This window comes from Caenorhabditis remanei, chromosome II, assembly GCF_010183535.1.
Source record: "Caenorhabditis remanei strain PX506 chromosome II, whole genome shotgun sequence".
Classification (NCBI taxonomy): Eukaryota; Metazoa; Nematoda; class Chromadorea; order Rhabditida; family Rhabditidae; genus Caenorhabditis; species Caenorhabditis remanei.
The window spans coordinates 5,994,822-6,020,682 of NC_071329.1; the positions used below are offsets into that span (position 1 = coordinate 5,994,822).

At 38.1% G+C, this 25,861-nt stretch overlaps 6 protein-coding genes across 6 annotated transcripts; 2 read left to right on the forward strand and 4 right to left on the reverse strand.

Moving 5' to 3' along the window:
* Nucleotides 1-1,403: 1,403 nt before the first annotated feature.
* Nucleotides 1,404-1,932, forward strand: GCK72_004784 (uncharacterized protein; the record flags this gene model as incomplete). Its single annotated transcript, XM_003098239.2, has 3 exons — nucleotides 1,404-1,546; nucleotides 1,650-1,708; nucleotides 1,763-1,932. 3 exons carry the CDS (start codon nucleotides 1,404-1,406, stop codon nucleotides 1,930-1,932), a joined length of 372 nt encoding a protein of 123 aa, XP_003098287.2.
* Nucleotides 1,933-4,540: 2,608 nt separating this feature from the next.
* On the reverse strand, nucleotides 4,541-8,065 carry GCK72_004785 (uncharacterized protein; the record flags this gene model as incomplete). Its single annotated transcript, XM_003098307.2, has 4 exons — nucleotides 4,541-4,922; nucleotides 5,622-6,281; nucleotides 6,378-6,715; nucleotides 7,874-8,065. The coding sequence occupies 4 exons, from the start codon at nucleotides 8,063-8,065 to the stop codon at nucleotides 4,541-4,543; spliced, it is 1,572 nt and encodes a 523-aa protein (XP_003098355.2).
* Nucleotides 8,066-11,433: 3,368 nt separating this feature from the next.
* On the reverse strand, nucleotides 11,434-16,621 carry GCK72_004786 (uncharacterized protein; the record flags this gene model as incomplete). Its single annotated transcript, XM_003098303.2, has 6 exons — nucleotides 11,434-11,677; nucleotides 12,094-12,237; nucleotides 13,033-13,589; nucleotides 14,926-15,025; nucleotides 15,073-15,404; nucleotides 16,436-16,621. 6 exons carry the CDS (start codon nucleotides 16,619-16,621, stop codon nucleotides 11,434-11,436), a joined length of 1,563 nt encoding a protein of 520 aa, XP_003098351.2.
* Nucleotides 16,622-18,728: 2,107 nt separating this feature from the next.
* Nucleotides 18,729-19,022, forward strand: GCK72_004787 (uncharacterized protein; the record flags this gene model as incomplete). Its single annotated transcript, XM_053724891.1, has 1 exon — nucleotides 18,729-19,022. One exon carries the CDS (start codon nucleotides 18,729-18,731, stop codon nucleotides 19,020-19,022), a length of 294 nt encoding a protein of 97 aa, XP_053589085.1.
* Nucleotides 19,023-19,892: 870 nt separating this feature from the next.
* GCK72_004788 (uncharacterized protein) lies at nucleotides 19,893-21,408 on the reverse strand (the record flags this gene model as incomplete). The annotated part of the gene is made up of 5 exons (XM_053724892.1): nucleotides 19,893-20,031; nucleotides 20,090-20,746; nucleotides 20,795-21,126; nucleotides 21,174-21,309; nucleotides 21,356-21,408. 5 exons carry the CDS (start codon nucleotides 21,406-21,408, stop codon nucleotides 19,893-19,895), a joined length of 1,317 nt encoding a protein of 438 aa, XP_053589086.1.
* A 1,613-nt stretch (nucleotides 21,409-23,021) lies between these two features.
* Nucleotides 23,022-23,974, reverse strand: GCK72_004789 (uncharacterized protein; the record flags this gene model as incomplete). The annotated part of the gene is made up of 5 exons (XM_053724893.1): nucleotides 23,022-23,229; nucleotides 23,408-23,517; nucleotides 23,570-23,695; nucleotides 23,743-23,889; nucleotides 23,939-23,974. The coding sequence occupies 5 exons, from the start codon at nucleotides 23,972-23,974 to the stop codon at nucleotides 23,022-23,024; spliced, it is 627 nt and encodes a 208-aa protein (XP_053589087.1).
* Between the last annotated feature and the right edge of the window lie 1,887 nt (nucleotides 23,975-25,861).

Below are 25,861 nucleotides of genomic sequence, written 5' to 3' on the forward strand. Positions count from 1 at the left end.
CAAAGACGATAATAAATTTTTTCACCCTGCTGCAAGAATTCAAAGGATATTTGAAATTAGCGTTAAATTTGCTATAGAATGCATTGGTCCCCCTTATGTACAGAATAATGATATTTTTTAGATCCCGATAGCAAGATTTAGATTCACATAGCAATACTAATCTTTGTAAGAATCCTTTACGAATTAGGATCACGGTGATAACTACTGTACAAACACCACTACGAAAAAGCGCACACTTTCCATTCCAGTTTCTCATTTTACCTATAATACCGATTACAACTTGAATTGTTACATAAAATCCAGAACTAAAACTGGGACACCTTTTTAATTTCTGGTTTATAGGAAGAAAACTTGGGAGACATTTAAAATTCCCTAAAACTTGAGCTTTCAAGGCAAGTAAGACTCTTCTAAAAGTTTGCAGTCAGTTTTCTAAATTCCTGACATACTGTAACACTATGATACCTCGTAATTCCCCCTTCCTCTAATTCCTAGAGTCGTGCATCTCAACAATAATTTGCGTCATCATATTTCTTACCCGAAACAAATCGAAAACTAAAGAAAACGTCTGCATACTAATTCCCTTGCCATTTAATTCTATTTGTTTTTCATAACTACCCACTCCTTCGTCTCCATAATATACATCTCCCCCGCACATCTTCTGATTCTTCTTTCTCTTCTATTCTCCAAGGATTCAAGAATTCTTTTTTTTTATTCATATATAAGACTCAACCACATGTATATATTAATTATCGAAACTTCCCTCGAAAAACATTTGAAAAAGAATTCATCATTTGTGTTCATTCTCTCTCAATTGCCATTTCGAGAGACATCGAAATCACTTTGTTTTTCTTTTTTCGAATAGAAAACAAAAAGTAAACCCCCCAATTTAGTCTCGTTTTCAGTTTTCAGCTGTCTCGAAATGCTGGCTATTTCGAACCTGACAGACAGGCAGACGTCAGATTTTTTCATTTGAGATTTTTGACCAATGACAGATTCTGTCAAGGGTGTCAGACGGCTTTGTTCTCTTTTTAAGTTTTTATAATTTTTGAGTATGGTGCTTTTCAGATTCCGTCTTGACTAACCTATTACGGACAATATTATTGAATCTATCCGTTTTGCAATTATGACGTTTTGCAACCTTACCTTTCATCTTAAGCCGAAGCTTGGTTGCATACAAGTTTCTAGAGTCAGTTGAAAGTTGATGAAATATAATGTCTCTAAAGACATTTTAGATGAAACATTTAAGTTTCAAAACGTCATAGTTTAGAAATGACCACCAGTTCTAAAACGATCATACATTCCCTCATATGAAACTTTGCTTCGTCCCTTGAATTCTTTTCCATTTTCCTCGACACCATAATCTCAAATCTTTTCCGACACATCCCTATTTTGTCAGGTAAAAAATGGGTTCATCATCAGTCGCTCTGATGATTGCCACGTCACTTATGCTTTTCGGAGTGGCATCAACACAAGAGCTCCCACAGAAATCGAAGGATTTGGAGAAGTTGGTGGAGGTGTTGAGATGTTTCAAGGCGTTGAAAGAGAGGTTGGTGATGGTCCTTGGTTGTCGGAAGATATGGGAACATGTGTAGGGGCCATGTGACAAAGGAGGAAATCTGATACATGTATAAAATTGAATTTCATTTCAGTGGACAACGGACATACGTCAGCTACGTTGGCAGCACCATGCGTCTTTACGATGATGATGGTTAGTGTGGTTGGGGGGTTCTAAGGATCTGATGTAGATCAAAACCATTTATAGGCCGCGAAGTCTCCTGCGACGCCGAGAAACAGCTCGAAATCCGTCAACGTTCCGACCGTCGTTGCATCTTTTCTCCGATTCATTGCCTGTTCGATAGACGACTACAAACTGCAAAACTCCTTCGAAACGTTGGTAACAAGCGACTCTTTGGGGAGAAGAGACGGAAATGATGTGATTGGATTAAGCCGTGGAACATGACAAGCTTATAATTATGATTCAAACTCCCCTTAAAAAGTGATATATCAAACGAGATGTGTGTTTTTGAAAAAAAGAATAAAGTAATGTATTTATAGAATCAGCGGTTTATTGGAATTCAAGAGAGGTAATTATAATTAGATTACATAATTTTTCCGAGTTATGATCCAGAGGAGTTTCCTGGCTTTTCGTCGTCCTTCTTCTGAAAACAGTGACAAATTATATAATCCTTTCGATATGATTGCTACACTAACCTCCTTAGTTTCCCTCCAGCCGAAAGATTTTTCTGGTTTCTCACTGCCAGGATTTTGACGAATGGGGAAGGAGATTGTCTGGAAATCTATAGTTTAGATGCAGAATTAGTCTTTGCTAATGTGCCCTTCAAGAATTTTTTGATTGGTAACTATGCTTCACTATAATTGATATTTCCCTGTTGCGACATTTCATCAGTGCTACTGTCAGTTTTGCAACTGTAGCGTTTCGCAACTATAACATTTCTGAATATTCATTATTAGGAAAGTGTAAGATAACATATTTTTCTGTTTCGTCGGTTTTAAGTGCGCTCTCAGACTTTTTGTAAATTTCGAAATTCTAAACTGTCCCAAATAGGAAAACATTATTTGGTTGCTAAACGTTAATGTTGCAAATCATCGCAGTTGCAAAATGTCGTGGTGCGCTATACAGTATTTTCTGCTAGAGAACAGTTTCGAAACGGGACGGTTCAGGTAAAACAGTGTTGAGAAGATTAGGTTGCTATTGAGGACAGTTCTAGAAACGTGACACAATTGTGAAGAATTAAAGTTTTCAGCTGGAAGTTTGGGTAAATCACGTCACCTAGCTGTCTGGTACAATGCCTAGAAATTTTATCCAGTGAACTTTTATGAGCTTCAGAAACAAATTTTTGAGTAAAAAGTATAACTATTATTGGTAAACTTTATAAAGAAACAGTTTGGGTATCAGACAACTTGGACCCTAGGCATTGCGAAACTATGACATTTAAAACTAAAAATGCTGCCACAAACGAGTGTTTCAATGCAAAATTTCTACGTCATTTCTCCAAAGTCTACAAAATAAACGCATTCAAAAGTAACCTACCATGTGTCTCCGCTGCACCGATGGCGCGTCATCCAAGCGCGGTACCTTGAATGACGATTTTTTCTCCTTAACACTTTAAAAATTTAAAATTTTTTTGTTATAATGGTTTCTTACCGTTGTCTTGTTGCTCATCTTCTTAGCAAATCTCAGATTGTCAACTCCGAATTGACACTAAATAGGCGCAACAACCAAAAAAGGAAGAAAAGAAGAAAAACGAAAAAGAGAGAGAAATAAAAACGAACGAAACTCACAATTAGACTTGACGAGAGAATAAATGACATATTGCTCTTTTCTTCTTCTTTTTGCTTTTTCGAAAAGAAATATAGAGTCACTTTGTGTTCTTTCCAATTTCAAATGAGAGGGGAAATTTATGCCCGATTGCGACTGGTTTTGCAAAAGGAAATTTAAATTTTGCAGGAAATTTAGAATTGTTTGGGAGGGTTCTAAAGTCACCAGAATGGGGTCAAGGTACTAAGAATGTGTCTAAGATCAGTAGATGGGGATTAAATTCAACTGAAGTATACAGTAGCGATCATAGGGGAGTATACCTGCATACTTTTATATGTATCTCAGCTGAAATGAGTCCGTTTTGCATAAACTTTTTTTTCAAAGATAGCTGAAACATTCAGCAATACGAAAATCAGTTTTTTGAAGTAGTTCCAATTCTGATTTTTTTGATAATCGATTTTTCCTGATCGTGATTTGAAAATTCGAAAAAAAACTTTTTATTTTTCTCTTGGAGTTATTGAGTTTTTGATGTCAAAATGTTGGAAAACACTCAAATAAGCAAAAAATCATGTTGAATCGGCATTCTACTTTATAAGCATCGTGCCACAGCTCCAGAAGATTTTTAAAAAATTTTTCACTCAAAAATTTTTTGATTCCAATTTTTTTCTAATTTTCAAATCACAATCAGGAAAAATCGATTATCAAAAAAAATCAGAACTGGAACTATTTCAAAAAACTGATTTCTGTATTGCTGAATGTTTCAGCTATCTTTGAAAAAAAAGGTTATGCAAAAAGGAATCATTTCAGCTGAGATACATATGAAAGTATGCAGGTGTACTCACCTATGATCGCTACTGTATATCTTCAGTTAAACAAGACGCGTGTCTACACTTTATCACCCGTTCTTTAAGGGTACTGTAATAGAATTAAGAAAATGCACCCGATCAGCGCCAGCTCCTAAAAATTCCATTCCCCTGAATCTATCTTTAACTTTTGATCCAATAAACCTTTGATTTCAGATCACTTTCACTTCCTGATAACCAATTCAATTTACGACCATGTTTTTTTCAAAATATTTCAATTTTATTATTCATCAAAACATAGCGGGTATGAGGTAGGTCTATAAAACTAATGTTAAGATCGATTAAAAACAAAACAAACACATAAAAATGTGAACAGCTAACCGGTCAAATTGGTAACAAATTGGTAAATGAACAGGTGAAATAACCGAACAATACAACGAAATAATACTAATAATAATTACAAGTGTCTAGAAGTCAGATGAACATAGACATTTTCTGGAGAAGTAGTTGCACTTCCTACCAGTTTCAACGGAATTGAAGTCATTGGACCAGTTTCGAACGAATATTTTTTGAGAATATGAGTCAAGAGAACCTTCTGCTCCATCTGAGCCAATCGCATTCCGATACATTGACGGACTCCCAACCCGAATGGAAGATATGCTCCTTTGTGTTCTAACGGATTATCTGTTGTCCATCTCTCTGGTTTGAATTCCATGGCATCTTCTCCCCAAATCGAGGTGTCATAGTGTAGGGACCATGTATCCACTTGAACGTATGTGCCCGCTTCGATTTCGATTCCGTTCACAGTGGTGGTTCTCATACATTTACGAGCATTCGAGCTGGAAATTTATAGTTTTTGGGTTGGATAATTGTAGTGACAAAGGAAAATCCTTGGAAATGATTAGCTGCAAAATTTTTCATTCGAACGGCTCGTAACTCGCTTAAACGCAATATTATGAGCTGAAAAATATACCAAAATGTAGATCTCGACGAGCTCTATGTCCGTGACCTACTACGGGCCGGATGTGGATTGTTAATGTGAGTCGTTAATGCCCCCGGCCCGCGGGGCATTAACGACTAGCCATCCGGCCCGTAGTAGGTCACAGACATAGAACTCGCCGAGATCTTCATTTTGGTATATTTTTAAGCTCATAATATTCATTTTGACGCGAGTTACGAGCCGGCCCGGTTTGCAAGTATGCAATAAAACTGTCGACTACATAAACCCTGTTTTTGATCTAAAACCTAATTATCCAATGAACTTCTGTGACCAACTAGTGACAATTCTAAGTTTTTAACATGTGTAACGTTGCTGAATTCAAACTATAATAATTTTCTTCAAACGTGCCAACCAGACTTTTATAGTTTCGCAACAATGTTCTCAATCACCGAATTAATTCCTTATCAAAAATTTTCCGCATAATTCAGCACTATCTATCACCGACTAGTTAAGCATATTACGGAGTCAAGTCATAGTACGAATTATACAAAAAGTGGTCTACGCGGTCACTTTCAAAATTTCTTTTCAACAAACTCACATCGCAGCCAACGGATACAACCTTAACGTCTCCTTGAGCACACAATCCATATACTTCAGTCTTCCCAGTTTATCGAACTCCACATCCTTATCTCCGAACTCTCTGTCCACTTCTTCTTGAACTTTCTTCTGAACTTCTGGATTTGTAGCCAGACAATATGTTACATAAGACAATGCCAACGCAGTCGTATCGAATCCGCCAATTAAGAACAAGAAACATTGTCCGACAACTTCATCGGTACTCAGCACTTTCGTCACTTTCATTCCTCGTTTTGAAAACTCTTTCTCCTCCTCCTCCTCTGTCAATCCCATCTCTTTCGTTTCTGATCTAGCATCCAAGAACAAATCAATAAAATCTTGTGACTCTCCGAGCTCCGCCCCCATCTCAAGCTCCCGTTGTCGTTGAGCAATTCTTGCAAAAACCGCATCTCGAACTACCGTATACAATGTGAACGCTGGTATTTTACCAGAGAACTTAAAAGTGAGATCTCGAATCATGTAACCGAATGTTGGGAAGACTTGACAGAAGAGTAAGATGTTCTTTCGATCTCCACAGAATACTTTTCTGACAAGGTCGACGAATGGGTTTTTGAACATTTGAGTGTCACGTTGGCCCATGGCAACACGGCTGATAACGTCCATAGTGTATTCTTGGTAGAATCTGGAAATTTTCCTAACTTTTTTTCAAAATCAGGTCAGGGAATGATGAATGGATCAAGTTTTCTGACTGTGCTACTGAATTCTCAATATAACTCACTTCAACATATCAATCGGTTTCCCTCCTGCAGTTTTCTCCTCGATATGCCTCAACAATTCCAATGCACTATCCTCTACAGTACCCATCATTCTTCTCAAACTTGCATTCGAGAAACTAGCAGACGAAATCGTTCGAAGCCTTTTCCATCTACCTCCCTGAGCAGCCAGCATATGTACACGTTGATCTGTTTCTGGATTCCCTTGGAGTGGATTCAGTTTTCGTCCGTAGAAATTATCCGCGCATTCTGCTTTCACAAAAATGCCATAGACCATTGAGGGATCCGAGACGATCAGCGTCTTCTGCGTACCATCAGTAATACCATACACTTTTCCGTATTTCTGTAATTTTATATCCTTTTTTTGGTTCTTAATTTTCCCTACAAAAAAGTCTCCCAAAATGTGTCCCGACCTTGAACTACACGTTCTTTTCGTGTACCGGAACACACTTCCACCCAGTCATCATCACATGACTTAGTTCAATTTTTTTGCATTCATTCGTATTAGTTTCAATGTCACTTTTTTGCACTTTTCCGATTTTTTTCGTTGAACATTGCCTGAAAGTGCAAACGATCAGAGTTCTAATGGAGCGTGACCTAGAAACCTCAAATAGCAAAAACTAGGCCGCCAATGGGAACTAGCAAATCAAATGTTGCACTTTCCGCAAATGTGTTCTGACGTATTGTTGACTGTTCTTTTTTAGTTTGGCTGGGAAGGGTTAGTTTTATATGTTTTTGACTGGAAAGGGTGACACGATAGAATACATTAAAGAGAGGAAGAAGATGGCATGTGGACTAGTACGTTTTTAGAATGGGAAAAAAGCACGTAGAGGTGGATTCTGCAGTTTTGAATCTGTTTTGTTGATATGCGTTTTAGGCCAGTTTTTGACGGGAACTGACAATTTTTGCCTGGGTGTCTAAATAGAGCTTGTACTGCTACAGTTAAAAATTTGCGAAATTTCCAAAAATCATAGTTTATTCTCAATGACACATACATAACAGAACTACTAACAAAATGCCATGTCTATAAAATTCTCAAAAGGTTATCCCTTGTCAAAATCAAAGCAAGAAAGTTTAAGTGTATCAGAGGAAATACGGTAACTAAAAACATTAGGATCCAGTCTAGTTTCATGCACTTATTTCTGATAAATACATTCACGACAATAATTATTCCTGAATGCTTTCCGAATTCTGATTAGAACCAATGTGATCAATAAACTCTAGTTTCCCCAACAGAGTGGTTTTTTCAGTAAACTTGCATAAGTTTTAGAGACCCTTATATTCCTTTGAGAGGTTGTTGAAAAATATAACGGCATGACAATATATCACAGGTTTTTACAGTAAGTTTCTTGCAAAACCGGTGAATGGCATACATAGTTAAAAAGTTCTTCTCTTCGTGTCTTTTATCGCACAAATTTTATTTTTATCTTCAGTTTTCCTCGCGGTATGGTAACCACTACTTATTATACGTTCTATTCCCATATTCAAAAAAATCACTAACCTTAGTCCACTCGCTCAACTGCAACAATCCCGGCTTTTCATGATCCAACAGAACATCCAGAACCCCCACAAATGGTTTCCCCCTAGGTCCATTGACTCCTCTTCGTATCCAATACGTCCATATCCATAAGTAATATGTGACAAATCCAAGAATAATCGAACAACTGGCAGTGATCACAAAACCAAGACTCATTGTTTGATTAGAGCAAACGAGAGAAGGAGAAGTTGAGAGATAGGTGGAGAGAGAAGAAGCTGCAAAATGGTCGGAATGAGTTCGGTCGGGAGATGGGAGAAGGTGGGTCAACTGTTCAGAAAAAAGTGTTTCGGGAAAAAGAGGAAAATTGGAGAAAAACGAAAATGATGGGCAGATGGTAAGCTACCAAAAGGAAGGAAAGGTGTCTGAATTTCTCAGCATCAAGGAAATTTGGAAAAACGGAAAAATGAAAAATCATATAGACATACATGTTCCTGAATAGCCGGTTGTATAGAGGTGAAAAAAAAACTGCCAGGGTGCTGACATACTACTGACCTCTGGACATCTGGATTGGCAGACATACAGATAGAAAATCCATCAAGTCAGCATAAGTGAAACTTTTATTAATCTACAAAAATTACATTTTCAGTAATTTTGACTTGGTGAAAGAATCCCCTGACATTTGGACACACAGAGATTCGGACAGAAACTAAAGAAAGTGAAGGAAGTAGAAAAAAAAACTTATGTAATATTCCGGATTGTCTACAAAAGGAGAACTCTAGAAAACTGCGGACATCCGGACACACTTTCAGACAGACAGACAAAAATTGAACCTTCTGATACTGTAAGAACTAGACAGTCCCGGACATCTGGTAGCTTTGACATCCGGACATCTGGATATCCGGAAATCCAGATATTTGGACAGCCAGATTTTTAGAATCTACCGCTCCCCGAGTCCCCCAAAAAACGAGCACACACGTTGAGCTTTTCTCTCTCACTCAAATATTTACTCGTCGAAACTTTCTCTGCCAAAGAAAAAGAACAAAAACGCGGAATCGGGAAACCGTTCGTCTCCCCCTGGGGGTCGTCGCCAGACACCCCTTTATTTATACAAGACGCTCCACCCCCAGGCCCAATATTCTCTCTCGTTTCTCTGACTCTCTTGTTCTCTAATCACTGTGTACCAATAAACCAGACACACATTTTTCTCTCATCACTCTCTCATCTCGTTCCGTTTCATTTTCTTCATGAAACGAGAGAGAGAGATAACAATCACACACAATTTTAATCGGAAAAAGTGGAAAAACGAGAGAGAAGAGAAAAGCTCTCAAGGTTAGTCTGTGTCTACTCATTTATCTTCTCAGTACTTGTAGGTAAGTCACGGAAAAAAGAGATCGAATTGAACACCGACCAGACCAAGGTCGGTTAGGGAGAGGATGGGTACTTCTGAAGGGAATTACATGTCCAAAAAGGGGAAACATGTCGAGAAGGAAAAATGGAAACCCTGGAGAAGCAGTAAGCAAGAGTAGAGTGTATTCCAATGTTGCAGAATATGATAGGCAGGGTTGGGAAATTCCGGGCCGGGCCAGGCCGACTGAAAAATTTTCCTCGGCTCGGCCCGGCTACTGCAGAAATTTGAAAATTTTTGAATAAATTTCGAATTTTTTTTGCAAAAAAGTCGAATTTTCGACTATGTTTTGGAATATCGATAAAAACTGAAGTGTACGAGAATTTTGGAGAATTTTGATTATTTTTCAATGAAAATTTAGAAAAAAAAATGTGAAAAAATTGTGCACATTTTTTTTCGTATTATCAGGCGGCCTTGTAGAGGACCAGAAGATTAGTCGATGTTCAAAAGTTCAGCCCATTTGGCTGATCCGCGGCCTCGGCGGTCAAAAAGCCGCTGTCGGCCTTACGACAACTTGATGGGCATCCTCAATATGAGTCCAAAATTTGAAAAGACATTTTCGTGATGGCTGAAACTGGCGCACCTTTGCCGCTTTCTAGACATTATATGTAGTCAATAATGTCAATGCTATTTCTCTTATGATCGAAGCTGGTGCACCTTCGGCGTTTTTTCAGTATGTTACTCCTCTTACATTCTCTGTAAGAAACAGGGATTATCATCATACCGTTTTCACTTACATATCTAAAAATACCTGCTATAAATGGGCACCAAAATTTTAATTTTTTCAAGGTTTAGGACATGTATCAACATTCAGAAAATATATTTTCTGGAATTTTCAGAAAAAAAACAACTCAAAACGTTTGTTCTCCCAAAACCCCCTCTCCCCCAAATAAATTACCCTCATAAATCTTGAAAAAACGAGAGAAAAAACAAACGAACATTCTCAAAAAATTGGATACAAACAGACCCATTAATCTTGTCGTTAGTCACCCTCCAACTCTTTTCGAGTAAAAATCAGACTTTCGAAATAAAAAAGAAATATTAGGTTTAAAAATTCTGAAAATAAACATGAAGCCTTATAAAATTTTTCCAAATCCAGCAGCTGCTCGTGAAATGTTTCCTGTCTAGACTAGACGGATTAGGAGTTGAAAGAATGTACTGATAAAATTTTCAACTAGAAATTTATGTGACTGGGAAATCATAAGGATTCTGGATATAACTCTGACTAGTGAGATTTGAACAGGGTAATCGTAAAAAATGTACTACATGCCGTTATATTTTTCAATATATATTTTTTGTCTTCCAGGTAAGTTTAGTGGATTTTGACACTTCTAAATGTTCACCAATAAAGCTTCCTGACATTCTGCTTGCTCGCTGATTTTTTAAATCAGAACCATAGAAAATGTACGGGTGCTGAATTTTGAGCATGTAAGAGTGACGTTATAATACAGTTGCCGTTAAAATACAGTCACTATTACATAGTTCAGACACCCAAACTTCTATATATGTATATTTATTGGGACTAAAGGAAAAAGAAATAGATACAAAAGACTGGAAACGGTCCCTCACGAGACAGTTTCGAGTAATAAATAGAGGGGGACAAACAATGAAAAAACAAGGGAAAGAGGAAAAAAAGCGGAAGGTTGAAAATACAGACAATAATGGCACGAAAAAACTGAGACCACGAAAAAATTCCAGCGTCGTGCAAGTTCAAAAGTCCTGTTATCTCTGTGAATTTCTGCAGTATTCAATATTTGAAAACAAAATCTGAATCCTCACGACCAAATCTTTCCAGCGTCTACAGTACTCCACGTTTTCGTGGTGAGACCCAATTCTAACCGTACCACGACTTTGAAGCTCTCATTCTCATCCCAATTCCGCAACATTTCTCATTTTTCACTAATCACCGATTCCTATACATCATCTCCAAAATGTCATTCTTTCTCTTAAATGACCGCAATGTTCTCCTCCTCCTCCTTCTCGATCTTATTCTCCATCTGTCGCATTCGCCGCCGTGAATGTTGCGAGAAAACCGAGAGAACCGACCACTTATCATATCATTCTTTATCTTTTTTCGGAAAGAACACAAACCATGTTACAGGAGGCCAAATGAACAAGACACAGAATTACGAGAGGAGAATAAGAGAATGGCAGAAAGATAACAAGCAAAAATCAAAAATTAATCAAAATGTCTCGGTCGCAACTTGAGGTTCACACTTCGTGGAGCGGTGGTTGATCGGCCGACGAGTTTCAGTGGGATTTCAGTGGTAGCAGTGGTCTCAAAGGTGTATTTTCGGAGGATGTGAGCCAGGAGCATCTTCTCTTCCATCAGTGCCAAACGCATTCCAATACAGATGCGAGGGCCGAGACCGAATGGGAGGTAACCGCCTTTTTGGAAGAATTGCTCGTCGCCGGATTCCCATCTGGAAGAAAAATGGGGTTTTAGAGGGTGTTAGGAAGGTGTTCGGCTCTTTAACTGTTTTTCTAAACATAGATTCAGCTTTTGCCCTCGAGATCTTGTATTCGAAAAAAAACCAGGTCAAAGTTTGGCACACCGCGTCACTACCATATCGATATTTTTCACCCATCGGTAATAACTTGTCAGCGGTCCAAACTCTGACCTCATTTTTCTCGAACACATGCTTTGAGGGTAAACATTGAATATGTGTTTGGAATTAGCGTTTTCTCAGCTTTCCAATGATATAGGTCACGTCCTATAACTCGACGGTCACTCGGAGGCCTTCACTAGTTAATAAGTCCTCTCCGGCTAGATTTCGTACAGTTAACAGGTCTGGGAAGACATTTCTGTACTGAATGCCTGTTGGTCTAGTTGTCTCACCTCTCTGGCTTAAACTCTGCCACATCATCTCCCCAGATCTTAGGATCATTATGCAACGTCCACGTATCCACTTGAACATTTGTTCCCTCCTCGATTTCCATACCGCACACTGTCGTAGTTTTCATGCATTTTCGGTTGTGAACACTGAAACAAATAAATGTTTGATTTTTGACCCATTTCCCCTTGCTAACTGATCAATTCCAGATCAAATCTGTCTTAAAAGTACAGTACTTAGTGACTGGCACAAACCTAGAGAAGTTAGTTCGAAATATTCAAAACGATTACATGTATGTAAAAGAATGATTGATAAGATCACATGAAAATTGAAAGAAGAAGAGAAAAAGTGATAAGAGGAGAGAATGAGAAGAGAATGGAGAACTGCTTAACTATGCCATTCGGCACTTTTGCAAGAAACTTGGCAAGAGGGAGATGGGGAGGAATTGAAGTTTGAATTGCAGGGAAAATTTAGAATTTAGGGAGCTAAAAAAAGAGAAAACAGCATGTTTCAGAAAATTGAAAAATTCGATATTCCACAGTAGACAAATGGAGTATTTTGGAAAATGAGTCATGTCTCATTCCTAGCATTTTTTTCTCAACTTAATCTCAATGTTCGGCAGCAGAGTTGCGCGGAATTCCGACTTCCGACTTCCTACTTCCGGGCTGTTTTTAACTCCCGACTTCCGGCTTCCGACTTCCGTTTTCAAAATTTTACTTCCGGCTTCCGACTTTCGTTTTAGAAAACATCACTTTCGCGCAACTCTGTTCGGCAGATTTCAAAAATTTGCAACCATATTCAAAATACATTTTTTCTGCCTCACTAAAAGTAAGTTGATCACAATAAACCATATTTTCAGTAGCTAAAAACACCTAACTTCTCTGAAATATCAGTCTCAAGAAACAAGAAGTTTGATAATATTCTTCAGTGAAAAATACACTCACACTGATGCCAACGGATAAAATCTCAATGTTTCCTTCACCACACATTCCATATATTTCAACTTTGCCAACTGATCAAAACTAACTTCTGGATCCGGGCACTCTCTATCCACCTCTTCTTGAAGTTTCTTCTGAATTTCCGGATGAGTTGCCAACAGGAACGTGGAATATGACAGGGACAATGCAGTGGTGTCGTATCCAGCAATCAGGAAAACGAAAAGTTGTCCAATGATCTCGTCAAATGTCAAGTGCTTATCCACTTTTGTGATTTGAACTTTCGCGAATTCATCTTTTGCTTCTTCTTCGAAAAACTCCACGTTGGCACGAGAATCCAAGAATAAATCAATGAAATCTTGTGGCTCTCCAGATACTTCGATTCCAGATTTCTCATCAGCTTCACGTTGATCCACTCTAGTCTTTACTGCTTTCTCAATTATATTCATGATATCAAATGCAGGTTGGATAGTTGGGAATCTTGAAAAAACATAACGGAAAAGGGGTGCAAGGAATGGGAAGACTCCAGTGGTCAGGAAGAGATAATTGCGGCCCTCCATGAAGATCTGAAATAATACATTTTGATGGATACAATGAAAAAAAGAAATAAATTCATGCGTTCGGGGGGAATCGAACCCCCGTCGAATGCTTGGAAGGCATCCATGCTGACCATTACACCACGAACGCGGCGAAAATCACAGGTAGTTGGCGTGCGGACCGCATGCGGATTCAGTCCCATTTTCCGCCCACATAGAGTCCGCAGCGGAAATTTGGTCCGCTGCGGACTGTATATGGACGCAGCGTGGACTTCGGGAAAAGAGTTGGAAGTGGGCGACAGGCGTCCGCCCGCGGACCGTATATGGGCGCGCTGGCCGCGGCCGCGGCATGCAGTAGCTCTTCCGAAGCTCTCGGACTTCTCTCGGATAACGATAATTTTTTATTCATTTATGGAGCGTTTACGTTTCTTTCCCTATTTTTTCGAAAGTTTCGCTTTTCTTTATGTTTTTCTCTATTGAAATTTCTCTTAATTAAATTTTTCGTGAAAAATTCTCTCATTTTACTGTGAATGATCAGAAAAATATTGTGTTTTCAGTCAGTCCGATGATCCCAAAAAGAGAAGCAGCAGCGACAACAGCTGATATGGAATCAATTCATCGCTTTTCTTAAAGGTTTGTAATAGTATTCAGCATTTTCTATTAAAAATAACATTATTTCAGTGAGGTAATTCGATAAAATTGGCCACTTCCCAAGCACAACTGTATTTTTCCGGAGGGAGGAACCCATTTTCGAAAGTAAGTTACTGAAAAATTATATTTTATTCCGCAATTAATTGATTTTCTTTTCAGAAATACGATGTGAAAACAGAAGTCAACGACTGAAAACTGCTTCTACGACATGTGGTATTCGATGGATTTCAAGGACATGACTGCCGGACAAACTTCTGATTTCTAAGTCTAATTTGCTGTGTTTTCTTCTTATTTTTATCATTTTTAATGTTCCTTCTATCTTTCTTTTAATAAAATAGTAATTTTATCTCAATTCTTCTTTGTTAAATGACAATCTCAACCGGAAAAAAAATAGGGAGAGGGCTGGCAGTGCGATCGACTACGTCCGCGCGCGGACTCAAAACGGACCGTATACGGACCACATACAATCCTCTGCGAATTCGTGCTGAGTCCACGCGCGGCCCATATATCGTCCATATTGCGTCCGTGGCGGACTACCTGTGATAAAGGGTCTGGAGGGGAGTCATGAATAGACGAGGAGAGGCAGTAGAGCGGGGAAGGGGCTGCTGGAGAGAGAGAGAGAGAGAGAGAGAGAGAGAGCGAGAGAAGCGGCCCGAAGAAGTCATGTAATATATCACTCCGCAATGCTTCTTAGAAATTATTTTTCCAAACGAACCGATTTAACTTTAGGCAACATTGGATTCCTAAACATCATTGAATCGGTTTGTCCCATCGCAATTTTTCCAATGACGTCGAGAGTGAATTCTTGGTAATAGCTGAAAATAATAATTATAAAATGAAAAAAATGTCTCGAAAAACGTACTCCAACATATTCAAAACCTTCCCTCCTGCACTCCCTGTTTCCAGATGTCTCATCAGTTCAACCACCGACTCCTCTACAGTTTTCATAATGTTTCTCAAACTTTTATTAGAGAATGTTGGAGAAGACAACGTCCTCAATCTCTTCCATCGATGCCCTTGGGATGCAAACACATGAACACGTTTGTTCTTATTTGGGTCCCCTTGGAGTGGGTTCAGTTTTCTTCCGTAGAAGTTATCGAATTGTTTCACGAATACTTCATTGACGAATTCCGGGTCAGACACTACCAGAGTCTTCTGAACGCCTTCAGTGATGCCATAGACAGGTCCGTATTCCTGGAAATGAAAGTTAAAGTGTTTGTGGTTCATGATATTTTTGAATCGAGAATTTTGGTCAATAGGTTTTGGTCCTCAGTTTTAAAATCCTCTGAAATCAGCGAAAATTTTCGGAATAACTGAAATAAATCAACTCAAAAAGATTGATCTGCGTATCCAAATGCCACAGCAAAACGTCCAATTTGAAAAATTAAAATTTGAATTTGCCTTGAAGTCTAATGGAGCGCGTTTAATTTCAGTACTCACCCCTAGATCCCGTGTAGTGAAACTTGCCGGAGCACTGTAATAGAACGGCACCCCTATATGCTCAGAATTCATGACTACATGTATTTTTTCTTAATTCGGATCAACGTCACCGAATAACCACTAGATTAAAAAACTTAACGTCTAGAAACGATACCGTTAATAAGTTTCAGAAATACAAAAGTTTCTCTGAAAAGCGGTTGAAAAATATAACGACATGCCGTTATAAAATAGTTTTCACTCTCACTAGAGAACGCTGATTTCAAATATATACCGTAAATACTGTATTATAACGGCATGCCGTTATATTTTTCAACTGCCTCCGAGAGAAATTTTGTGATTTCAGAAACTCATTAAAATTAAACGAAAAAAACTTTTTTGGGCGTTCTATTTGCAGATCTAGAAGTGACCAAACACGGTGCTTCTAATCAAAACCAGTAAAAAACACTGGTATAATCATATTATTGGGTTCTGAGTATAGATGGAGTGCCGTTATAATACAGGTGCCGTTCTATTACAGGTGCCGTTATAATACAGTATTTACGGTATTCAGTTTTTGCCCTCGAGGCCTGATATACTTAAAGATTTGTGAAAAAGTACTTTCCCTGTACTTGAAAATGCCTCTAGGGCAAAAACTGAATGTATATTTGGAATCCGTGTTTTCTCTTCTTTACAATGATATAAGTCACGTCCAATAACTCCACGGTCACTTTGCGGCCATTCCTAGTCAGATATAGTACTTCTCATTTTTGCAGAGTTTCGATGTATTTTACCCAAAATGTCCTCACCTTCGTCCAATCCCTCCACACTCTAACCGCTGGATATTCATAGTTTCGGAACAGATGAGTGACTCCTGAGAACGGATATCCGCGTGGTCCCTTGACTCCTTTTCTCATCCAATACGTCCACATCCATACGTAATAGGATAGAAATCCGATGAAGAAGGTAGTTATTAGGAGAAGACTGAAACTCATGTCTGAAAAAGAAAATGGGTTAGAGGGATCTGGAAATGGGAAAAGAATAGAGAAGACGAGAAAATAGTGAGTTAGATGTTTGGAAGGACGAAAAGTTCGAAACGAAGATCGAAGACTTTTCTGCCTTATGACATATGCATTGCTCGAAATTACTACGGTCTACAAGGATTTCTACTTTCTATGACAACTTTTCAGACGGTTTCGGAAGAAGCCCTTGAAAATTGTAAGCTAGAAACATTTTATTTAAAATGAAATGTCTTTAACTAAAATATTATTTGATATCATGTATCCCCACACCGCTGTCTTTATATACCATTTCCCGTCCTCTCTCCATAATTTGTTTACTCTCTACTCACCCCTAACACCTGGTCACAAAACACTTTTATGTATAGAGTTTTGGCAACAAATCACAGTGGTTTGTGATGCGAGAAGGGAAGAAAATGATGGAAGAAGTTGTGATTGTTTCGATTTTTGAGGTAGTGGTGATGAATGAAAACATTGATAAGAATCAATTGAACAGAATATTGTCTAGTTTTTCTAGAGATTTTTTTGTTTTAAATTTTCATGTTTTATAATTTTGAAAAAAAAACAACTGCTTTAATCTTTATCTTTTTAATCCGAAAAATTGAAAACAAAAAATGTTTGCTCGTTGAGCATTTACAGTACTACCGTAACCATGAGCCGAAGTTCAAATTTTTGCATATGGGTTACTGATGACCGATCGTATCTGTTTTTATAAAAATCTCGCCCTAGGACACTCGTTGCTCAAATCTTACAGAGAACGCGCTATATATATATATATACATATTTGTGGTCTGTTGTGATGTTTTCATATCATAATGTATGAGTTTCGGCGAGTTCATTTTCATACTTCAAGAATTTTTTAATTCGGTCCATAGCCCGCTGAAAGCAAGCGCCGGAAAGTATGGTCATTGAGATGGCCGAAGAAAGTTGAGGGCCGTGGCCTAGAAATACGATTTCGGACGCATTGATTTTTTGAATTTTGATGGTATTTTCGATTATTTTTGTTAGCAGCATACTGAAAAAATCAACAGAAAGTTTGGTCAGCGAGAATTTTCTAGAAATTTCACTTCGGTAAAGTTGTTTTTTCAGTATTCTGCTCTTTCTGCCGTCATTTTCAATAGTTTTAAGTGTTTTTCAATCAATATTTGCCATTTTCTATCGAATTCATTGAAGAAATACAACAAAACTGATCGAAAATACCGTCAAAATTCAATAAATCAACAGGTCCACCAAACTTTCCGGCGCTCGCTTTCAGCGGGCTATGAACCGAATTAAAAAATTCTTGAAGTATGAAAAGGAACTCGCCGAAACTCATACAATATAATATGAAAACATCACAACAAACCACAATACGCCTTTAAAATAAGGAAGAAAATGGGAGATAATTTAATAGGTGAAAAACAACCGGGAGAAGAAAAACCATGGATTCAGCAAGTTAAGAAAGGAAAAGAACACCGGGAGGAGGAGACAGGTTAATTTTAGAAACGAGTAATACAGTACAGCTCAAAAGGTTATCTTCGGCTGTTTTCTGTGAAAAATTACCAACTTTGACAGTGTTTTTTCGGTGTCCCCTGATTGTCCTACGAGTATTATTTTGTTTAGGCTGAATAGAGCAAAAATATCACATTATTTTTTTAGCTGACCATTTTTTTTGTAGGGGCACTATCTGGAAAGTTACAGGTATTCAAAGTCATTTTCCAGGAATTGCTGTTTAGTAAATGTTCTTATTCAGTTGTAAAACGCGAAGTCCTAATTTGGATGATTCTGCTTTGCACCTATTCAGTTCTGACTATAAAAAGTTTTAACCAGGACGGCTCTGATTCAGGACAGTTCTGTTACAGTCTTAGTTTCGATTCATACCAGTTCTGATTCGGTTGGTTCGGATTCGGGACATTTCCAAGCTCATTCTCCAAGCTCGCCAATAGAATTCTCCAAGAAATTTTACAATTTTCAACTTTGATAGTTTTACGTGAATGTCTGGTAGGCTCAGGACAACGTGTTCACGTTTTCAAACCATATAAAGCCTATAAAAACTCAATTTCCATTATTTATCAAATATTTCCATTTTGAAACCACTCCACTCATGGATCCCCAATACTCGTCTTCCATTCAACAGCTCATCGAAAAAGCAGCATACTATCGAGAGACGTTGGCTGTTTCGCAAGATGGAATAACAACTTGTATGGAATTTGAACAACAATACAGTGATATGATGAAATGGGAGCAAGAGAACCATAAATCGATGGGAGTCGATTACTGTAAGCTGTCAGACAAAAACAAAAAGGATTTGGCATTCTATCAAAAAACTGCGATGAAAAGTCAGAAAAAGTTGGATAAAGTATTGGAAAAAGCGGATAAGCTGGGAATTGTTGCCTAGGCAAGGTAATCCATTAGGAATCAAAAACTGGAATTTACAAAGCATACCATGTTTCAGACTTGTCAATCTTCTCAGTACGACAACTACTTCAAACAAATTGGTTATGACAAAATAAAGTATTTTTATTTGTTTCATTGAATCAATTCGTAATAATATGAAAACACAACTATTCCCTCGCCACCAAATGCATCCAAACACTAGTCGGTTGTGTAGTTGCTCTTCCCACCAGTTTCATCGGTAATTCAGTTTTCGAGCCAGTTTCAAAAGAGTATTTCCGTAGGATGTGAGCCAATAACATTTTCTCCTCCATGTAAGCCAAACGCATTCCAATACATTGACGAGGCCCTAACCCGAAAGAAAGGAAGGTTTGGTGTGAGTTGGGTGGGGATTCCCATCTGTAACAAAACTACAGTACTTGCCATAAAGAACATTTTCAGATAGTAGTTGAAAATGTTCAACTTTGGGTGTGTGAGACGGTCTCCCTGATGGTATCACAATATCGATTGTTTATGAATTGTATAGATCACATGTATAGCTCCATGTTTGTAGGTGATAACTTTTTCGTACGGGCACATCCTAATAAGTTCCAGGCAGTCAATGTAAACTGCTTAAAAATCTCTTAATTTATTACTGAAAAAGAGCAACAGTGGCGAGAAATTACTTCGACGATTGCTAAAAGAGAGATTTTGAGCAGTTTACATTGACTGCCTGGAACATATTAGGATGTGCCCGTACGAAAAAGTTGTCAACTACAAACATGGAGCTATACATGTGATCTGTACATTTCATAAACAATTTATATTGTGATATCATCAAAAAGTCCGTCTCACGACCAAGGTTGAGAATTTTCAACTAAAACCTAGCATTGACCTACCTCTCCGGCTTAAATTTATTCGCGTCATCTCCCCAAATCTTTGGATCCGTATGTATCGCCCATGTATTGGCGACTACGTGTACTCCCTTCTCTATCCGAATCCCATCTCCAATTACAGTATCGTTCATGCAGGTTCTGGAGTTGGCTCTGATATAAATCCTTCATTTCTGAAAATTTATTTTGATGAACTTACGGCGATGCCAATGGATATAATCTCAAGGTCTCCTTCATGACACATTCCAAATATTTCAGTTTAGAGAGATGATCGAATGTAATTTCCGAGTCTTGACATTCTCTATCCAGTTCTGCTTGTAACTTCCTCTGAACTTCTGGATGGGTAGCCAGAAGGTAAGTAGTGAACGATAGAGAGAGTGCAGTTGTGTCAAATCCGGCGATGATGAATAACGTGCATTGAGATATAATTTCATCCTTTGTCAGGCGTTTTGAGATTTTAGCATGACTATTTTTCAGACTGTAATCCTTTGAACTGATATCATTCTCCACTTCTTCTGACTTCGCATCCAAAAACAGATCAATAAAATCTTGAGGCTCTTCCGGATAATTCTCATCTTTTGACCTCTCCTCAATCCTCTTCTGTACCGCCTTCTCCACAGTCTTCCATATCAAACTTGGATCAGTTTTCGAGGGAAGGAAATTCCCAAACCTTTGAATAGCCCATTTCAACAAGTCAACCATAGCTGGGGAGACTGCTCCAATCATCATAATTTTCTGTCGGCTCTCTCCAAAAATCGAGCGGACATGAGGGAATAGAGGGTTCTGGAACATTTGAGAGTCGGTTTGACCCATAGCGATTCGGCCAATCACGTCGAGAGTGAACTCTTGGTAGAAACTAGAACTTTAGGATCAGAACTATAAAAAGGAACTTTGAAAAACTTACTGTAACATATCGATTTGCTGTCCGTCTGTAGTTTGGTTTTCGATGTGACGTAGAAGTTCCAGTGAGCATTCTTCAATAGTTCCAGTCACTTTTCTCAAACTGTTATTAGAGAAAGTGGGACTGGAAATTGTCCTTAACCTCTTCCACCTGAATCCTTGAGCCATGAACATACTCGCCTTTTTATCTTTCTCTGGATCTCCATGAAGTGCATTTAGCTTTCTTCCATAGAAATTGTCAAACTGTTTCACAAATACTTCATTCACAATTTCTGGGTCAGAAATAACAAGAGTCTTCTTGATACCTTCCGTGAACCCGAATATTGGGCCGTAGATCTAGAATTCTTAGTGTTTTCAAAGAATTCAGAAGAAAAATTACTCACCTTTCCCCATTCCTTGATCCTCAAATATGGCGGGTAGTCCCCATTATACGTTATATTGGAGACACCCACTACAGGATAACCACGTGGCCCAGATATACCGTGGCGGATCCAATAAGACCAGTGATAGAGGAAATAGCTGCAAACAATATTTATCAAATTCAAAATTTCAGGAAGACAGCTACCTGAACAACCCAATAATACCAGTTAGAACAGAACTCAATATAACAAAACTCATTTTTCAAAACCAGAAAAAACAATTACTCTTCTCTTCCCCGTCCATTTGTTTATATACCAACACCCTCACTGTTGTTTGCTACCTACTCTTATTCCTACTACAAAGTCAGAAAAACTAGCACTTGGTGATTGCATTGAGTGCAAAATTTTGAGCAGTTATATGACTTTTAAAGAAAAACCAGGTGGACGTGCTTGGTTTTCTGATTTCTGACTTGTGTAAGGTAAATTTCGTTGTTTTGTTTTGTTTGGAGAACTGATAAAAGTAAGGGGAAGAGGGGAAGGTGATACTAGAAATTGTTTATGATCTATTCCAACTTGTAAGATACAGTAGCGAGCAAAAGTGAGGGCAGATTGATTTATTTATTTGAAGGACTTTCACCACTTATACAAATAAGAAAAAAGAAACAGTTATAATTTAAAAGTTAGAGTGTTCATACTTTCATGTGTATCTCTGCTGAATCGTGTCCGTTTTGCATAATCTTTTATTTGACAGATAGCTGAAACATTCAGCAATAAGAAAATAAGTTTTTGAAAAAGTTAACATTTTAATTTTTATCGATAATCGATTTTTCCTGACCGTGATTTGAAAATTCGAAAAAAAAAGTTTCATTTTTCTCTTGGAGTTATTGAGTTTTTGATGTCAAAATGATGGAACATGTTCAAATAAACAAAAAATTATGTTGAATTAGTTTCTTAGTTCCTGATCATCGTGCTAGAGCTTCAGAAGTCAGAACTAGTGTCCTCGGGAAAATTATCATAACTCATCAATTTTAGAAAAAAAAATTTCAAATTTTTTCACTCAAAAATTTTTCATTCCAATTTTTTCCTCGATTTCCGATATTTTCTGGCAATAAAACGAACAAACGTTTCAAATACTGCATGCAAAGTGCTTTATCACAAATAATAAAACACATGTTTCTGTTTTTTGTTCGTTATTGCCTCATTTTTCTCAATCTTGTGCACGTCAACATCTCCATTAGCAATAGCCTCAAATTGTCGCAGGCATAGTTGTCAAGGCCCGGGCCGGTAGAAAATTTTCAAGGCCCGGCCCGGCCCGAAGGCCCGGCTTCAAAAAATGACCCTTTTTTTCCTAATTTTTTTTTTGAAATTTTTTCAATTTTTTATCGAAAATGTGACCATTTTTGACTGTTTTTCAGATTTTCTTCTAATTCTGAATCATAGTCGAAAATTTGACTTTTTCGCAAAAAAAATTCAAAAAATTCGAAAAAATTTGAAAAAATTTGAAAATTTCACTTTCGCGCCAATTTGCCCGGGCCTTCGGGCCGGGCCTTGACAACTATGGTCGCAGGTAGTTTCTTCGAGTGAGGCCTGTTTTTCCTTTTTGCGGGTTTTTCATTTGTTCCAGAACACTAGCGGTCAAGTTATCGTCCGCAACCGAAGCGCGTTGGATGACTTGGAACGCGTGGTATGTTCCGGTACCTGTCCCGTAATTTTTCCGGTACCTGTCCCGTAATTTTTCCGGTACCTGTCCCGTAATAATCTTTCAATCCATCTATCCCGACTTGTTACATCGTTCTGCATTTTGCAATAATCATCCCGACTACATTCCGTTTGAAGCACTTCCGTGTAGAACATCACAGTTTCGAATTTGGTCTAGGAACCCAGATAGATCTTTTGCGCGTTAGCCACAATCATCATTACTTCTCTTAATAATGATTTGTTAGAAATTTCCAATGTGGAACACGCGTCCATGATTGCTTCATCCGTTGGAATTGTTACACTCCAGAGCGCGTCAAAATCCTCTTTCAAGTGAATACAGTAAACCGGAACCATCATCGTCAATTCCTCGTCGGTGGGTTTGCTCGTAATTGTCGACTGGACTCGGTGATTCCCTTCGCAAATAATCACACGTAACATGCCATCATGGGTTTTTACGAAAATTACTGGAAACGATGAAGCCCGTTCTTTCCATATGTCACACACAGACAACCCGGAGAAATCTTGAATTTTTTGCGTGTCGAATCCCCGAACTAAACGACCTCGCTTTTCGGCGTTGAACCAAAACTTGAGAGGCAGAGAAACTCTCTCGCATAAACGTTGTTCTGTGGACCAAAGTCGCGTACATCATAGACAACTTCATCTTCTTCGCCTGAAAAAATATTTTTTTGCATTTCTGATCATGCTCAATTATGACAACAAACCTCTGAAGTGCCGGTTCTCTTTCGTTTCCTTCTCTTCTTGTTGCAGCTCGAGCAATTCGACGATGTCATAGGAATCTCTTCCTCCTGTTCAACTGGTAGCATCGGTTCTAGGACCAATTCACCTGTCTGAAACACAGAAAAATTGAATTTCAGGCATATATTTGCCAACAAACCTTTATTGCTGTTTCTGGAGCTGTCTCAAATTGCGCGTGCAGTGCGTCAGCAAGACTCATACGGTACTCAAATTGCGCGTCGTCGTGTAGCGCGTCCAGAAGTGTTCCGTCTAAACCGCAGTCCTTGATGTAACCAAGTAGCACACTCTGTAATTACGTAGTTGACGATGTGGCATGAATTTAGTGTAAATTTTACCTCAGTGTCGTTGGATTGGCTATCATTTTGCTCCATAGTTCAAATCTGAAATTTTCAATACTTAAGTTTATTAAGTCAGAGAAATGTTATGATTTGATCCGGGATCAAAAATTTTGAAAATTGAAAAACACACAAAAATTTGATCCGGGATCAAAAATTTGAAAATTGAAAATCGAACACAAAAATTTGATCCGGGATGATTCCGCCTTCCGCCTTCCGCCTTTTCAAAAATCGCATTCCGCTCAACTCTGTTGTAGACTCAATTGTGGCTAATAAACTCATTTCTAAATTTTACGTATTGTAATGATAATATACCTGCAACGTTCTTTTGCAAACAAGCGCTCAAATAAAAAATCAAAACGAAAAAAATCATTTAAACCAATCAAGTTTTTTAAGACAAATCAAACCAATTCATCAAACAAAATTAGGACATCTACAAGAGAAAAATACAAAAATAAATAAAGTAGTTTGAATATGGTATCAATTGTTGACGGGCGCGTCAAGACGTCTTTCGATGAAGTTCTGACTCACAAAAAAAGAGCCAGCTTGGTCGGATGGATGCGCGTAATTTGTGGCGCGGTATTGGTCAAGTCCTTGTCGGCCGCCGTGTTCTCTGAATATATTCTCAAACATGAGAAGTCTTTCTTCAGCGGTAACGTTTTCCGCACCTGAAAAAAAGTCTACTCGTAAAAAAGGGATATCTTGTTCATACTCAGCAGATCCAATCGAATCATATTCCATTTTTTAGACATCAGCGGCAGAACAAATCTACAAGCCCTCTGCATATTCCGATCTTCAAATGATGCAACACTTTCCTGTTGGTGAAATAAAATTTCAGATTTGAGTCCATCGTTTCGAACAACCGGTAGTCCAATGTTCTCAACGAATGTTCGATCAAACAACACTTGAAACAGTTTTTCATTCCCGCCAAATAGTCTGAGTTCTCTGTGGTCAACTACGAGTCCTGGAAAAAAGTTATCTAGATTCTGCAATTATCCGTCAAAATGTACCTGTTTCAATTAATTGTCTTGCGCGTGTGACAAGGTATTCGCCTGTGGTCAGGTCAATAACCCGAACAATCGCCATCTTGGTGAGAGATGGGATACCGACCGAAACATTTCTCAATTCATTGGCAAGAATTGCGGAAAATTCGTTGCGAAAAGTTGGATGAAAGCATTCAATGATTGCTTTCAGCGGATTCATTGTGAACACAACTTGAGACTAATAACGACAAGAATAGCACGAAAAAATCGGCGAAAAAATCGACAGGCAAAAAAAAACGAAATTTCTGTGCGACAAAAAGCGAGTTTTCAGAGTGCGGGCACAAATTCAGTCTAAATACGACGAGAATAGCGTAGAAACGACACAAGCGTCAAAAACTGTCGTTTAGAAAAGAGATTTTCTTCTGAAATCACGAAAAATCGCTGAATTTTAATCCATAAACGAAACAAGGAAAAAAATAACTTGGGCCTAAATTTTGGATTTGATCCTAACGAGACCCAGTGTGTGGATTTACCCAAAACTTTTGAAAATTGAACTACACGCAAAAATTTGATCCGGGATCAAAATTTTGAAAATTGAAACTCAAACACAAAAATTTGATCCGGGATGAAAATTTGATGAAGCGATGGAAGACGGAAGGTGTAAGCGGAATAAAAAATCTTCGCTCAAAGACAGAAAACGGCAAGCGGAAAGTGAAACTGTCAGAAAGCAAAAGACAAAATTAACTATCATTTTTATATGACCATTTAGGAGTTGTATGGTATGAAAAAAATCCGCAAAATAGTTAGATTTATTTGAGATTTGGACACAAACTTCGGGCTTCCAGTGACATTTGCTGAAAATATCCACATTTTCACTTAGGTTACGCAATTATCTGATACAAACCTTACGAATCCTTTGAAATTCCTCGTTTTTAGTGTC